The sequence below is a fragment of the Nyctereutes procyonoides genome, unplaced genomic scaffold (assembly GCF_905146905.1).
Source record: "Nyctereutes procyonoides isolate TBG_1078 unplaced genomic scaffold, NYPRO_anot_genome, whole genome shotgun sequence".
NCBI lineage: Eukaryota > Metazoa > Chordata > Mammalia > Carnivora > Canidae > Nyctereutes > Nyctereutes procyonoides.
The window spans coordinates 60789991-60806784 of NW_026575125.1; the positions used below are offsets into that span (position 1 = coordinate 60789991).

Here is a 16794-nt window from a genome sequence, read left to right on the forward strand (position 1 = left end):
GGGCTAAATGATCCCATCAAAAGACACCAGGTTTGATACTGGATAAAAAACAAAACACATCTATTTGCTATCTACAAGAGACTCATTTTATATCTAAGGACACCTACAGCCTGAAAGGGAAAGGTTGGAGAACAATTTAACATACAAATGGTCCTCAGAAGAAAGCAGGGGTAGCAATCCTCATATCAGATAAACTAAAATTAATCCCAAAGACTAGTAAGAGATGAAGAGGGACACTATATCATACTTAAAGGATCTAACAAGAGGACCTAACAATCATCAATATTTATGCCCCTAATGTGGGAGTTGCCAAGTATATCAATCAATTAATAAACAAAGTAAAGACATACTTAGATAATACACTAATACTGGGAGACTTCAACACGGCACTTTCAGCAAAAACAGGTCTTCTAAGTACAACAGCTCCAAAAAAAACAAGAGCATTAAATGATACACTGGACCAGATGGATTTCACAGATATTTACAGAACTTTACATCCAAAGGCAACTGAATAGACATTCTTCTCAAGTGCAAATGGAACTTTCTCCAGAATAGACCACATACTGGGTCACAAATCAGGTCTCAACTGATACCAAAAAATTGGGACCATAATGCTTTGAAACTTGAACTCAATCACAAGAAGAAATTTGGAAGAAATTCAAACATCTCAAGGTTAAAGAACATCCTGCTAAAAGATGAAAGGGTCAACCAAGACACTAGAGAAGAATTGAAAAGATTCATGGAAACTAATGAGAATGAAGATGCAACCGTTCAAAATCGTTGGAATAGAGCAAAAGCAGTCCTAAGAGGGAAATACATTGCAATACAAGAATCCCTCAAAAAAATTGGACAAAACTCAAATACACAAGCTAACCTTGCACCCAAAGGAATTGGAGAAAAAACAGCAAATAAAAACTACACCCAGCAAAAGAAGAGAGTTAATAAAGATTCCAGCAAAACTCAATGAAATAGAAATGAGAACTGTAGAACAGATCAACAAAACTCGGAGTTGGTTCTTTGAAAGAATTAATAAGATAGATAAACCATTAGCCAGCCTTATTAAAAACAAAAGAGAAAAGACTAAAATTAATAAACTCATGAATGAAAAGGAGAGATCACTACCAACACCAGGAAATACAAACGATTTTAAAAACATCTTATGAGAAGCTATACGCCAATAAATTAGGCAACCTGGAAGAAATGGGTGCATTTCTGGAAAACCGCAAACTATCAAAAATGGAACAGAAAGAAATAGAAAACCTGAACAGGCCAATAACCAGGGAGGAAATTGAAGCAGTCATCAAAAACCTTCCAAGGCACAAAAGTCCAGGGTCAGATGGCTTCCTAGAGGAATTCTATCTAACGTTTAAAGAAGAAACAATACCTATTCTACTAAAGTTGGTCCAAAAGATAGAAAGGGACGGAATACTTCCAAACTCGTTTTATGAGGCCAGCATCATCTTAATTGCAAAATCAGACAAAGACCCCACCAAAAAGGAGAATTATAGACCAATATCCCTGATGAACACAGATGCAAAAATTCTCAACAAGATACTAGCCAATAGGATCCAACAGTACATTAAGATTATTCACCATGACGAACTAGGATTTATCCCTAGGGTGCAAGGCTGGTTCAACACCCATAAAATAATCAACGTGATAGATCAAACCAGCAAGAGAAACAAGAACCATATGATCCTCTCTACAGATGCAGAGAAAGCAATTGACAAAATACAGCATCCATTCCTGATCAAAACTCTTCAGAGTGTAGGAACAGAGGGAACATTCCTCAGAATCTTAAATGTCATCTAGGAAAAGCCCACAGCAAATATCATTCTCAATGGAGAAACACTGGGAGCCTTTCCCCTAAGATCAGGAACACAACAGGGATGTCCACTCTCACCACTGCTATTCAACATACTACTAGAAATCCTAGCCTCTGCAATCCAGCAACAAAAAGAAATAAAAGGCATTCACATTGGCAAAGAAGAAGCCAAACTCTCCCTCTTTGCAGAAGACATGATACTGAACGTAGAAAACCCAAAAGACTCCACCCCAAAATTGCTAGAACTCATACAGCAATTCAGCAGTGTGGCAGGATACAAAATCAACGCCCAGAAATCAGTGGCATTTCTATACACTAACAATGAGATTGAAGAAAGAGAAATTAAGGAATAAATCCCATTTACAACTGCACCCAAAAGCATAAGATACCTAGGAATAAATCTAACCATAGAAGTAGAGGATCTATAACCTAAAATCTACAGAACACTTCTGAAAGAAATTGAGGAAGACACAAAGACATGGAAAAATATTCCATGCTGATGGATTGGAAGAATTAATATTGTGAAAATGTCAATTCAATTTACGTGTTCAATACAATCTCTATAAAAATCCCATGGACTTTCTTCAGAGCATTGGAACAAATAATCTTAAGATTTGTGTGGAATCAGAAAAGACCCTGAATAGCCAGGGAAATATTGAAAAAGAAAACCAGAGCCAGAGGCATCACAATGCCAGATTTCAAGTTGTACTTCAAAGCTGTGATCATCAAGACAGTGTGGTACTGGCACAAAAACAGACACGTAGATCAATGGAGCAGAATATAGGACCAAGAAATGGACCCTCAACTTTATGGTCAACTAATATTCGACAAAGCAGGAAAGACTAGCCACTGGAAAAAGGAGTCTCTTCAATAAATGCTGCTAGGGAAATTGGACAGCCACATGCAGAAGAATGAAACTTACACAAAGATAAACTCAAAATGGATGAAAGATCTAAATGTGAGACAAGAATCCATCAAAATCCTAGAGAACACAGACAATACTCTTTTTGAACTTGGCCACAGCAACTTCTTGCAAGATACATCCATAAAGGCAAGAGAAACAAAAGCAAAAATGAACTCGTAGGACTTCATCCAGATAAAAACCTCTGCACAGTGAAAGAAACAGTCAACAAATCTAAAAGACTACCTACAGAATGGGAGAAGATATTTCCAAATGACCTAGCAGATAAAGGGCTAGTATCCAAGATCTATAAAGAACTTATTAAACTCAACAGCAAAGAAACAAAGAATCCAATCATGAAATGGGCAAAAGACATGAACAGAAATGTCACCAAAGAAGACAGAGACATGGCCAACAAGCACACGAGAAAATGCTCCGCCTCACTTGCCATCAGGGAAATACAAATCAAAACCATGATGAGGTACCACCTCACACCAGTGAGAATGGGGAAAATTAACAAGACAGAAAACAACAACTGTTGGAGAGGATGTGGAGAAAGGGGAACCCTCTTGCACTGTTGGTGGGAATGTGAACTGGTGCAGCCACTCTAGAAAACTGTGTGGAGGTTCCTCAAAGAGTTAAAAATAGAACTACCCTAGGACCCAGCAATTGCACTACTGGTGATTTACCCCAAAGATACACATGCAGTGAAATGGCAGGACACCTGCACCCCAATGTTTATAGCAGCAATGTCCACAATAGACAAACTGTGGAAGGAGCTTTGGTGTCCATCAAAAGATGAATGGATCAAGAAGATGTGGTTTATATATACAATGGAATATTACTCAGCCTTTAGAAACGACGAATACCCACCATTTTCTTCAATGTGGATAGAACTGGAGGGTATTACGCTGAGTGAAGTAAGTCAATTGGAGAAGGACAAACAGTATATGGTCTCATTCATTCGCAGAATATAAAAAATAGTGAAAGGGATTATAGGGGAAAGGAGAGAAAATGAGTGGGAAATATCAGAAAGGGTGACAGAACATGAGAGCCCCTAACTCTGGGAAATGAACAAGGGGTAGTGGAAGGGGAGGTGGGGGGGGTTGGGGTGACTGGGTGTCGGGCACTGTGGGGTGTACTTGACAGGGTGAGCACTGAGTGTTATGCTATATATTGGCAAATCAAACTCCAATAAAAATAATATACAAAAAAATTATAGAGATACAAAAAATAGGTATTACTTGCACCATATTCTCTCCTAAATCCCTTAAGGATTAACTGGACATATCTACTTAAAAAAACAGAACTGGTGTTCCTTTTAAAAGTTAATTGGTTTCCAAAACAGTATCAAATTATGTTTTTATAAATATTATGCTCTAAATAAGCAATGTACTCAAAATTCATCACAACATTAACTCATTTTTAAAACACAGAAGCAAATTTCTGAAGATGATAAACATATGAAGACAGGGATGTGAAAATTAAACAACAAAACTGTTCATTTTTTATCTACACTAATGTTCAAATCCCCACGGTGTTTCATAAAAATCTAATTATTAAAGAAGCAAACAGAGAACTGGACTATTAAAAACCCTTAAATAAAAAGATCATCTATATTTTCATTTTGACATAAAGGGAGAGAAAGAGAGAAGGAAAAATAAATATAAATAAAAATGTAAATATATATGTAAATATATATATAAATATATATATATACATAAAAAAACATCACATAGGACCTCACATCAATACATAATCAACAGGTCAAGAACAATACAACATTAAAGAATAATTTTGTAAAACATCCCTAATGATTCGAAAGAAGCAATTATATATGTTCTTGTTAATTATTTGTTCAGCGAATCAATGAACATTAAAAAACCAAAGTAAAGTCTAACTATAAGAAATATCACATGACACTTCCTCTATAAAGAGGAAAAATCTTAGATTCTCTTATCTAGGTACTTTTTGTATTTTCTTAGAAAACATAAGCTGAAGAACTACAATCCAACATGTATTCAGAATTCTGTGAATAAATGATTCTATTGTGATTTTTAAAAATTATTTCCTGCAAATTATCTTTTTAAGTCCCAGGAAAAATTCATTTTAATCTACCAAAATAAATGGGGCTTGGGAACTGTCATGATGCTCAGAAAGAATGGCAATCTAGCCTGGTTATTTTATATCTGCATTTAAAAGGTTTAGCTTCTGGATGGGGACAAAGGATCGGGCAAATTCTTTCAATTACTTCTCATATCTCTAGTTTTGTTTTCTAAGCAAATAACTACACAGAAACACCTCTCAGTTAAACATACAGGTATTATTAAAGTCAAAGTAGGTGATTCGGGCATCCCGGGTGGCTCAGCAGTTTAGTGCTGCCTTCAGCTCAGGGCGTGATCCTGGAGACCTGTGATTGAGTCCCATGTCAGGCTACCTACATTGGAGCCTGCTTCTCCCTCTGCCTGTGTCTCTGCCTCTCTCTCTCTCTGTGTGTCTCTCATGAATAAATAAATAAAATCTTTAAAAAAAGTAGCTGATTCAATTCAATCTAGTATTATCTACAAACACTGATATCCTAAAAATCCTAGTTTGTAATTCATTCCCTCCACATTAGAACATTTTCCTATATATGCCTTCAAGTAAGTATACTAAGTACTCTAGAAAATATGTATCTGAAAGAAAACTACTTTAAAATACTGCATATGAACATCTATAATAGCTTATGTCTTTTTTCCCATCAACACTGTCTCAGGGATCCCTGGGTGGCCCAGCGGTTTAGCGCCTGCCTTTGGCCCAGGGCGCGATCCTGGAGACCCGGGATCGAATCCCACGTCGGGCTCCCGGTGCATGGAGCCTGTTTCTCCCTCTGCCTGTGTCTCTGCCTCTCTCTCTCTCTCTGTGACTATCGTAAATAAATAAAAAATTAAAAAATTCTTTAAAAAAAAAAAAACACTGTCTCAGATATACTTGGCTTCCTTTATCAGCCATTATTTTTTCATCAAGTAAACACTGCATGAAGGCTTTACATAGGATGGTAGTTTATGTCTTTACTGGCATTTTCTTTTTTGTTTGTTTGCCTGGGTTTGGGGGGGTTGTTTTTATTTTTTGTTTAAATTCAAGTTAGTTAACATATAGTGTATTATTAGTTTCAGGGTAGAATTTCGCGATACATCAGTTAACATATAACACCAAGTGCTCATTACATCAAGTGCCCTTCCTAGCTGGCATTTTCTTTTTATCAATTTTATTTTATTCATTCCATTACTATTTTAAGAGTTATTCATCGGCCTAGAAATTACAATGTATCTAGCCATCTATAATCCAGAAAATAGTTCTCTAATATGAATTTTCTTTTTAGAATCACCCTCTTACAGAAAATCTGTCAGAAGTATATCCTAAACTGACATCTTTAGTCACCTGGCAACTTCATTTTATAGAAACAATGATGTTTGATTTTCAGCCAATTTTGTAATCTTTCTATCAATTCCTCGGTAATGATTTTAAAATACAGAATCATTAATAAAACAACCAAACAGGGCTTATCTACACCAAATTCTCCACCTTGAAGACTTTTATTATAAGCTATTAAATAAATTTCACAAGTTTGATTTCTACCCTATACAATTGGAAATTGCTTAATTTCTAACTGGCCCCATTCAAAAAAAGTCCATTCCTCTAAAATCAATAAAAATTTGATTATGAACCAGTAGTGAACACAGATTCTATCAACACAATAGCAATAACAATACATTTGAGTTGAATATGCTAGCATCTCCTTTAAACAATATCAACAGGATTCTACACTATACCAGCTCAGTTCTTGCAATAATAATTTCTTCTAAATCAAATATCAGGATTTATAAGTGATAGTCGACATTTATTTCAATCTATCTGCTTTGATTAAAGTTGGAATTTTTTAAAGGTGATCTTTTTTTAGCCTAATAACTCTTATCTACCCTCAGTAATTACTTTTAAGTCTTTAAAAAATTCTGTATTAGAAATATGCATGATGTAATAAGATTTAATATTTAAAGTATGTATTATTCTATGAAATTCTCAACATAATAAGTCACTCTTTTCAATTAAAGCTCAAACATTCTAATTTCAGTTATTTAACCACATTTTCTCCCTGGAATATAATGACCCAAGTAACACAATAAGTACTTTGATATCGACAGAAGAAAAGCATTCTCTAAAAACAAAGTTCAAGAGTATAACTCAAACTTCTATATTATTCTGTAAAGAGCTCCAAGGAGTTAAATTATAGGGTGTTATTTAGAAGTTTCCTCATACATAATCAACCTAACTTCACATCTTACAGTAGGAAAAACAGATTTGGAGAAGTGAAGTCCAATGGCCACAGTAAATGTACAGAAATCTGGGTTTCCCCGTCTATTGTTCTTCCCATTACTGTCTTATTAAGGCAGTTAAAAAATTATAGCAATAACTATCATGAAGACTGCAAAAAAAGTAAAACTATAAATTTAAATCAACTGAAAGAAATTAAATGAATCCTGGATTATAAACATTCTTGATAAGAAGACTGGCCGACTTAAAAAACAAACCTAACAAATGAATTACTAAACTTCAGAATTATTATGACAAGTGAGAAGACCAGTGAGTTCACAGAAATGATCCTACTCATCATAATTGTTAAAAGGAATCCAGCAGAGAACTGAATAAAATGCAAAAGGTACCTAACTTCAGGGTGCCACGCCCATACCAAGCACTACATTTGAAATACTAATTTTCAGAGAGCAGTAATAACATTTTTACCTTAGCTATTAGAAATTATAGGTCAAGTGAAAAAAAAAAACAAATACAAAGATAATTGTTTCTGTGTTTTGTTTTCTAAGATCATGACTACACAGGCAAAATGAATAATCAAACTGGGCCTATACGTTGAAGAAGTGAAATATAATATTTTATCTGAGATTTTATTTTTTTTGGTATGGGCAAGGGAGGAGGGGTGAAGTACATATAAAAAAACTAGTCACATTATTTTTTATATTTAGGGACAGAAAACAAAATAGATTTTGAAAAATAGATCAGGGTTTCACATACATCAATATAAGTATAATATAGAGATATGCATGGTACTTTGAAGTCTGAAAGCCCAGATTATTTGGGCTCTAAAATTTACTAGCTGTTACTCCTTCCAGCAGTGTGAAATTGTAGCAGTAGAAAGGACTTAGATTTTCATTTTTCTACCATCTTCAGTTCCTACCTCTGTGACCTGCAAAGTTGCTCAGTCTAAGAGCCTGAGCTTCTGCATCTGTAAAACAGGGAGTAAGGATAACTACCTCATATGATTTGTAAAACAAAAACAAAATCATTCACTTGTGCATTTATTCATTCAGACATTTAATGTATAGAGATGAGATGGGAAGACAATTAAACTGCTGCCCTAAGGGAATGCACAGTCTCAGTGAGGGAAACAAACTAGTAAATAAAACAAATCAAAGAACAAGTGCTGAGAGGTAATACAAAGAGCTAAGAGAAGCAAAGAAATATAATACCTACTTCAGCCTAGGGGTAGAGGTTCCTGTCTAACTTCACACTTGAAGGCTAAGTGAAAATTCACAAGAACAGACAAAAGGAATGGAAGGCATTCCAGGCAAATATAAAAGGTACCCCTACCCAGTAAACATACTGTGCACAGTGACTAACACATAATATCCCTCAATGTTTAAGATTCTCCCCCACAACATTAACTTAAAAAAAAAGTTATAAAAAACTCAGAGGATGATCTGATTTTGAAGGGAAAATACGCATGTACAAAAAAATAAGACTAGAATAAAACGCAAAAAAATAATAAGTTTATTTTCTTGATACTTCTCAGTAAAATATAAATGTTTGCAATACTCCAATATTATATCATAAAGTATTGAGTTTTAATGTTTGCTGAATTTAAATGAAAAGGGAAAAACTGGGCAGAAAGGGCAAATAAAACAGGTAGACTTTTCTACTAGAGTAATACCACTAGTTTGTACAATGGGCTGCAAAGTTTTAACACTTATCACTGTCCTTTGAAAATGTTTGTATTGTTCATAGCATTTATTTTTCTATTAGTTTTAAGAATTCCTCAGAAATAAGACAGCGAAGAGCAACCCACCTAGGCTCAAATATTCTCTGGGTTACAGTACCTTAAGAAAGCACCAAAAGTACTATAACCTTGAAGGCAGATAATATCAAGACAAGGACAAATGACCTCCCTACATTCTAGAAGTTTCTCAGTAGAGAAAGGTCCGATAAAAGAACTCTATTCCGGCCAGCATATTAAATATGACTAAGAAATATATATCATGAAATGTTCCTAACAAAAGTTAAGAAAATTACGCAAATAATAACTGAGGTCCAGATATTATATAATCTTTTGGTAGATATTAAAGGGCATGAGAAAACATCTTCAACAAAATAATTTAAAATACAAGAAATTACTTAGCAATAATGTATAGAAAATAAGTTCAGGATAAGAAAAAATCAATCAAGAGTTGAGGATCTCTGCAACAACATATCAGAAAGACATATCTCCCACTTCTTAAAATACAGTGAATACTATACCAGTATCATACCAAATTACTTTCTCTAATTAATAAAAATGAAAATATCACTAAACATCTTTTGACATAACAATCATTTCTTGTTTGAGTTAATACAGATGCACTTCAAAGCACTCATTTTTGGGTTCAGTTCTAACACTTTTTAAATACTTTTTTTCCAGTGGTACTGTTTGATATGCCCCTCACCTTATAAAAATATTAGGAAAATGAAGTGGTGATAATTAGCTAGTCAATAACATAAAATCTGGGGTCATAGTTCTTTAGATATCTATTTTCCATTCACCTCTATGCCTATTTTTAAAATGCAGTACCAATTCATTTACGCAGCATTTTCAATTAACAAAATGCATTCTTTCATATTTAACCCATTTGTTTCACACAACAACCTTGTAAAAGAGATAGGGAGTTTTATTTTACAAATGAGGAAACTGCATCTTTCAGAGGTTAAGTAACTTGCTCAGGGTCTCTCAGCAAGTAAACTATCTTCCCAACCAAATCTCATTTTCTTTTCTCCTACTCACAAAATCCTGTATGAGAAATGTCAAACAAGGGCGTCTCTGAAAATTGACCCAAACAAACACTAAATTACCTTAAAATTACTTTTTTGGTTTCTACCAAAAAAAACTATTTATTAAACAATCAGTAATCAACATCAGTAAACCAAGAACAAAAACACACAAACTAATATTCAAATTGACAAAGGTGCTTTCAGAACAAAATTGTAAAAGGAACATTCATCCAATCCAAATTCTGACTCCCTAACAGCAGCTATCTCCACTTTCTTAATGCCATTTCATTTGTACTAAGATTCCAGTTTCCTAGGATTTAAATCATTGAAAGTATGTTCTTAGGGCCAAAGTGTGAAAAAAAGACAATGATCAATCTAGACAAATACCTAAAACCAACATATTGTAGAAAGCGAAAGTGTAGATATATGTACATGGCTCAAACAAATCAAAAAGTGAGGAACACTAATTTCTAGGCATCAATTACTCTCTACCATAGGACCTATCAGTTGGCACTATATCCACACTGGGGTTGAGTAACACATGCCTTTTTGTTTCCCTGGATGCATTCTGTTCTTCCAAACATGACTGGGTATCCACATAGCAGGCAATAAATCACACACAATTAAATTACTTCCAAACTTAGGGATGCAATAATTATGCCACCAGCACTCAAAAATCATTCTACTATTCTAATAGACAATTTAAGCTATTACTAGTAATTAGAGAACAAGAGCTAGGTAAGGTAAAAAAAGATACAGGTATGTCTAGAATTCAAATACAGTATTTTAAAGTACTTGCTGAGGATCTAATGAGATAATGTGAAAGCATTTTTAAACTTGCATATATTATATGCAAATGCAAGTTCTTATGACAATATCATCATAGATATACACATTAAAAAGATAGTAATGAACATACAATCTTGATAAACTTTTTTTCAATATATTTTCAATTTGAATATAAAATAAACGTAATACAATATATGTCATTCCAAATGAAAGCACTAATTAAGGCTTTCAATTCTATAGATGAAAAATGCTGAATAAATGTAAAAATATATACCACACCTAAAGATAATTATACCTTTGGCTCAGTCTTACGATGCAAGTCCCCTTAAAGTGCTTATAAAATATTAAAACATGCCTTTAAAAAGTGTCCAAGTCACAATTTCAATATATAAAATTTGTATGTTAACAAAAACTATTCATTTAAATACACACATACAAACATACCCCTCATTACTGTGTTTGTAGTCCCCAGTAAAGCTCCAAGGAGGAAGCAATAAAATAGCCAACAGTTCGACAGGGTCACCACAAATGAACAGACATCTGTAATTATTTAAATTATCTACCACAAGATGAATTGTAAGAAGCAAATCTAATTATATTACATTGTAAATAAGAGTCAAGCAGAAATGAAACCTGTCCAGATCAAACTTCAAAAACACTCACCATGACTTCAAATTTCTCCCTTTATCATTACATAAAATTCTGAAAGTTAATTTAGAATGTTTTATTTTGAATGTCATATTCAGAAACTTTATAGTTCAACATAAACTGACAAACATTTTGTATAAAGACTCTCATATTTTAAAAGACACTTCAGATCTGAATATGTCAATATTTGCCTCCCAGTAGCTTTAACAAAATACCACCTTCCCTTGTGTTCCAAATTATAAATAAAACACAAAATCAGATTTAAGAAAGAAAAAGAGGGATCTCTAGAATGCATAATAATAACAGTAATGAAGTGCTGAAGAAATCCAACTTATTATCTTAATATTCTTCCAGATAAACCAAGTTAAGCAGCATATACAATTTAAGTGAAGATACATGGACAGATAGAAAGGCAGGAGTTTTGTTTCATAGATGTAATATACATGGCTATGCAATCTTAATTCAGTGTTTTGATATCCTTATTTATAATCCTTTACCTCTCCATGCATTTGTATTCATTCTTTTTTATACCCTAGTACACCTTCATTTTGAAGTATTGCTATATAATTTAACATATAAGATTATATTACTTATAAATATTATAGGTACATAAGGTTTTACTACTAATACTTGCCCTAAACTTCAACCTGAAACATTTAGGCAAATCAAAGATCACATTGTATAAATCCATTGTTCTTTTTTTTAAATTTTTTTTAATTTTTTATTTATTTATGATAGTCACACAGTGAGAGAGAGAGAGGCAGAGACACAGGCAGAGGGAGAAGCAGGCTCCACGCACCGGGAGCCCGACGTGGGATTCGATCCTGAGTCTCCAGGATCGCGCCCTGGGCCAAAGGCAAGCGCCAAACCGCTGCGCCACCCAGGGATCCCTAAATCCATTGTTCTAAAAGCATTTGAAAAAATACCTACACTAAGAAAAAAACCCATCTCTTCCACAATGAAGCCATACAAAATCAAAAGTCAAATGTGAAATAATTCTAAGCAACTAAACAAATGATGCATCTACAATCAATCTAACTCAGCACATTCAGTTCTCAGCCACAATATTTCTTTTCCTTCTGTTCAAATTCTCACTCAACCTTACCCCATCTTCCCTTACAAAGAAATTCATAGGTAGAGAAGAGATATTTAATTTAAAATAGGACCGGACCATATTATCAAAGTTTAATATTCCTAGAAACACTAGATCCCAGAAAAATAAAAACTTCTGTACAATATGAAACTTAAATTAAAAACAAAAAAGATACACTAAACTATAGACAATGTTCAAAAAATAGATGAAATTTTGTGTATATAAAAGTAATAATGTGTACGGAAGTATAAAAAAATTTAAAAGATAAATGTGAAAATCAGGCACATGTAGGGATATACAAATGGATTAACAACAATTAGAAAGATAAATGGTTAAAATTTAAGCCTCACAAATAATGAAAAAAAGAACTAATTAAATCAACTAGGGACTATTTCACCTAATAAAGCCACTAAAAGATTTTAAAAATATTTAAAAATTCACTCTAAGTACCTTTATGGTAACATGAGAAATTAGTACTTCTGGAGAAATTCTGGAGAAACTTCTCCAGAAATTGCTCTTCTGGAAAGCAATTTTTTAAGATATAAGTAAAGTTATAAAACTGATGAGACCCTTTGACCTGAAAACTCCACTTTAGAAATATTGCCCAGGAAAATAAATCCAAAGAAAAGAAAAAAAGGAAAAAAGAAGAGTACTTAACTACGCAAAGATATTAATGAAAGACTGGAAGCAACCTAAAATGTTCAACTTAATGTTGATTCAAATCATAGCAAACTTAAATGTAACAAACCTTTTCTTACCATTGAAATGACAATGTCCATTCAAATATAATTATATGTTAAAATGTTAAGAAAACATAGAGCTTAAAATGGACACTGATTACAATTATGTAAAAATATGCCTTTACAATATAAGGAAAGGAAGTCCAGTAAACTGGATTTTGAGTTTTGTTTGGTTTGGTTTTACGTGTGTGTGTGGTTAGTAGGCTTTAAATTATTTTGATGTCCATTTGCTTTTTATCACTGCCAAGTAATTTTTAAAAAACTTTTAAGTTACCTTTTGCTATTTGCTTAAAATGGTCTGCTTTGAGACAAATGTCAATGAAAATATATTCAATATACCCCAGTATAAAACTCGATCTTCAAAACCACCTTAGTTATAAAAGTGTTTAAATAGATATTGGTAGGCACTGTTTTGCCCTTTTTTTGGCAGGACTTCAACAAAAAGTCTGACTACAAATTAAATGCATTGATAATACATGCAGCTTTCCCAAAATAATTTTTATCCACCTGAGAATTTTGTACCATTAATATTACACATGAAGTTTATCCATATCACAATACTAAACTATTTTGTGATATGCAAAAAAATATTTAGTCAGCAAACTAAAATTATTTAGTCATAATTATTAACATGGCCTTATTATAATTTAATATACTAAATCATTTAAATATTGTCATTAAATTATTATATTTATGTTTAGAGTCTACCATACCCCTTCAACTTTCTTTAACTGTGATTTTCCTCCATTTGGATCTTATTTGAAAGAAAGATAGCTGAATTTAGATTTCAGTAACATTACCCTTTCTCCTTTCATTTCCTCCCAATTCACTGTACCAGAGGCTAATGCAAGGGGACATCTTTCCAAAAATAAAAACAAGATCACCTTTTTGTGTGTGTCAATGCTGAACAGAAGTGCATGTACACTATGAATTATATTTGTAGGAAAAACAACACAGTCAATCCAATGCCTTTGGTCCTTTACTAAAGTATATTTTAAAATATAACCCCTGTTGTCTCTTCTAAACCCCCAAATCATGTTTCACCAATTCTCAAAAAGGTCATAATTCGTAGTTGTTGGTGAAAATGTATATGCAGAAATGCGATCTATGATTTAATGAGCTATTTTCTAACATGTGATATATACAATAATTATGCTTTTTTATTCGGTAGTCGATTACCTAAAACCGGCAAATTTTGGAATTTGCTTGATGCTTCCTATCATTTTTAATTGTGTCGTTCTGCCCAATCCAGGGTCGGTTAACAACCCCCCTGAGCCCCCTCCCCCGTACCCCCACCCGCGAAGACTAAGCCTGGCCTCAGTTCCCGTATTTCAAGCCAGGACCAACCAGAAAACAGTTTTCTTCCACTAATCCGGAACTCTGGGCTGTTACGAACGCTGTCATTGGCCAACGTCAGTCCTTGGTACGTGCCCCAAGATAACCCCCAGGTTTCTCTCCCTTTTCCCCCTACAATGGGCCTTTCTCAATGTTTGTAACATACTCATAATATACAAAACGGCATCTCTGATAACTAACTCACATTCTTCAAAGTTTTCGGGTGGAAATAAGCGAAACCAAGGGGAGGGCAAGGTATCCTTTCTCCGACTGGCGGCGGCGGGGGGGGGGGGGGAAGGGGCAGTCGTTCTTCGGCCCAGCAAAAAGCTCTAGAGCCCTGTTGGCTGAGGGGTCGGGAGCGGGTTGGAGGAACGAGGTGGGGAGGGAGTGGATAAAGAGTTGGGTTAAGTTGAAATGAAAACTTTACTCACCAGATCCTCGAAGCTTCTTCGGTGTTCTTTTCCCTCCCAGTCTAAGCGGCGAGGAATCAACTGGGGGCAGGAGAAAAGAAAGGGTTGGGGGTGGGCAAACCATATATAGGCCTGGCTCCCAATGAACCCGAACCAACCTGGGTCCTGGTCCCCGACCCTCTGGCGTCTGTATTTTTCTAGGTCCGATAGCTGTTGCCCCAAAGCTAGTCCAGTGTAGGAAGGAGGCCGAGGGGGAGGAAATATTGAAAAGCCGCCTCCCATGGTAAAAAAGAAGGGACGAGTTAAGACCCCGGTGATATCCGCCCCCTTTGAGGGAAGAAGCTGGTTCACTCCAATGCCCAGATCCAAGCTTCCCTCCCAGCCCGTGTCCTCCGCCCCTGACTTGCCCTCCTCTTCCTCCAGTCTCACCCCAGCCCTCCCCACCTCTTCCCGAAGGGGCTGCGTACCTGATGCTCCTCGAGCTCCTGCACTAGCACCTGAGCAAAAGGGAAACACAGATATGAGGAGCAGCTAGGGCCATCAACACATTCCTCCCTCCCCACTTAGAACCCAGCCACTGACGGCAGGACTAGTCAAGGCCGGCCTTTCCCTCACCCTCAGTGAAACCGCACACCCGATGCCTCGATTTCCCCATTGGGACCATTCCCCACGTCTCCTAGATCTCCTTCTCCCTCTCACCTGAGCGGATTTGTTGCAGGGTCCAGACTGCAAGAATCTAGCGATCAGGTAATACAGCTCTGTGAAAAGGGGAAAAAGAGGTTGAGAGGGAGGTAAAGAAAAACAGAAGCTTTTTCAAAAGAAACTGACAGCCGTCGCGCCAAGCTCCCATCTCCTTAGCCCCCAGACACAGTTACCCACCGGCTTCGATCTGGGTAGGTGCCGCCGCCATCCTTTTCCCTAAGGGGTTTGGGGGCTCTGCTCCGGAGGAGCTGGCGGGGGCGGGTGGGGGCGCTGCCTCTATTGTGGTGAAGCCCCCATGCCCAGGAGTCCCACCGCTTCCGCCCTACTCCTCGTCCTAGTTTCGGTCTCTCTGGTCTCTCTTGGATTCATCGCATCACGTTTCGACCCACAGATATTCTAGCCCAAGAGCTGAGGAGGCGGAAAGGAGAGAGAGAGAGAGAGAGCAAGAGAGCGACCAAGAGAGCGAGTGAGCGAGAGCGAGCACGAGCTGGCGAGCCTGAGAGAAGAGAGGGGAGGAGCCGAAGTTGTGGAGGGGGGGACGAGCAAAAGGGGTGGAGAGAGGGGAGGTAAAAACTGAGAAGATCCTGCAGTGCTCGTCGTTTCCCGCTAGGGGCACTAACGCAACATAATATCCTCTGGTCTACCGGAGGCCGGCGGTTGCCTAGCTACCACTCCCGGAAACAGGGGGAGGTGCTAATTGACGGCCGGCGCTCTGGCTGACGTCGTAGAACTCCATGGTGCAGTTTTCTTCCGAGAGCGCCTGAGTCCGTTTCTCTTCCTGTGAGGGCAATCTCTTTCCTGTTGAGAACCTTTCCCTCTGGCGTTGTAATGAGGAAACGTGAGGGGGTGACTTCATTCAGATGCTTTCTTCTTTTTCCGAAGAGGCTTTGTTTTGTTTTGGGTTTTGTTTTTTTTTGTTTTTGTTTTTGCCTCTTCGCCGAAAAGCGGCCAGCCACTGAAGGATCTTGTGACTGAGGGAGGAAAAGGAGCCCCTATTTCAACGTCACTTGTTTTGCTTTAAAATTTTTTTTAAGATTTTATTTATTCATAGAGACACAGAGACAGAGAGAGAGGCAGAGACACAGGCAGAGGGAGAAGCAGGCTCCATGCAGAGAGCCTGACGCGGGACTCGATCCTGGATCTCCAGGATCACGCCCTGGGCTGCAGGCGGCGCTAAACCGCTGCGCCACCAGGGCTGCCCAAAATGGTTTTTGTTCCCAGACGAAAATATTCTATTTACCAGTCCAGAGTGCAGGGCTTATATTGTTATAACGACC

General features: G+C 36.4%; 1 protein-coding gene across 4 annotated transcripts in view; it reads right to left on the reverse strand.

Annotated features, from left to right (window-relative positions):
• BRWD3 (bromodomain and WD repeat domain containing 3) overlaps positions 1-16002 on the reverse strand; it is a 210210-nt gene extending 194208 nt beyond the window's left edge. For all 4 annotated transcript variants that reach the window (XM_055338288.1, XM_055338287.1, XM_055338286.1 and 1 more), the window contains exons 1-4: positions 15695-16002; positions 15515-15573; positions 15283-15312; positions 14837-14896 (exon numbers count right to left, since the gene is read on the reverse strand). In XM_055338288.1, the coding sequence (XP_055194263.1) occupies positions 14837-14896; positions 15283-15312; positions 15515-15573; positions 15695-15725 (180 nt within the window). In that variant the 5' untranslated portion in view covers positions 15726-16002. The remainder of the gene's footprint in view (positions 1-14836; positions 14897-15282; positions 15313-15514; positions 15574-15694) is intronic.
• Positions 16003-16794: the final 792 nt, after the last annotated feature.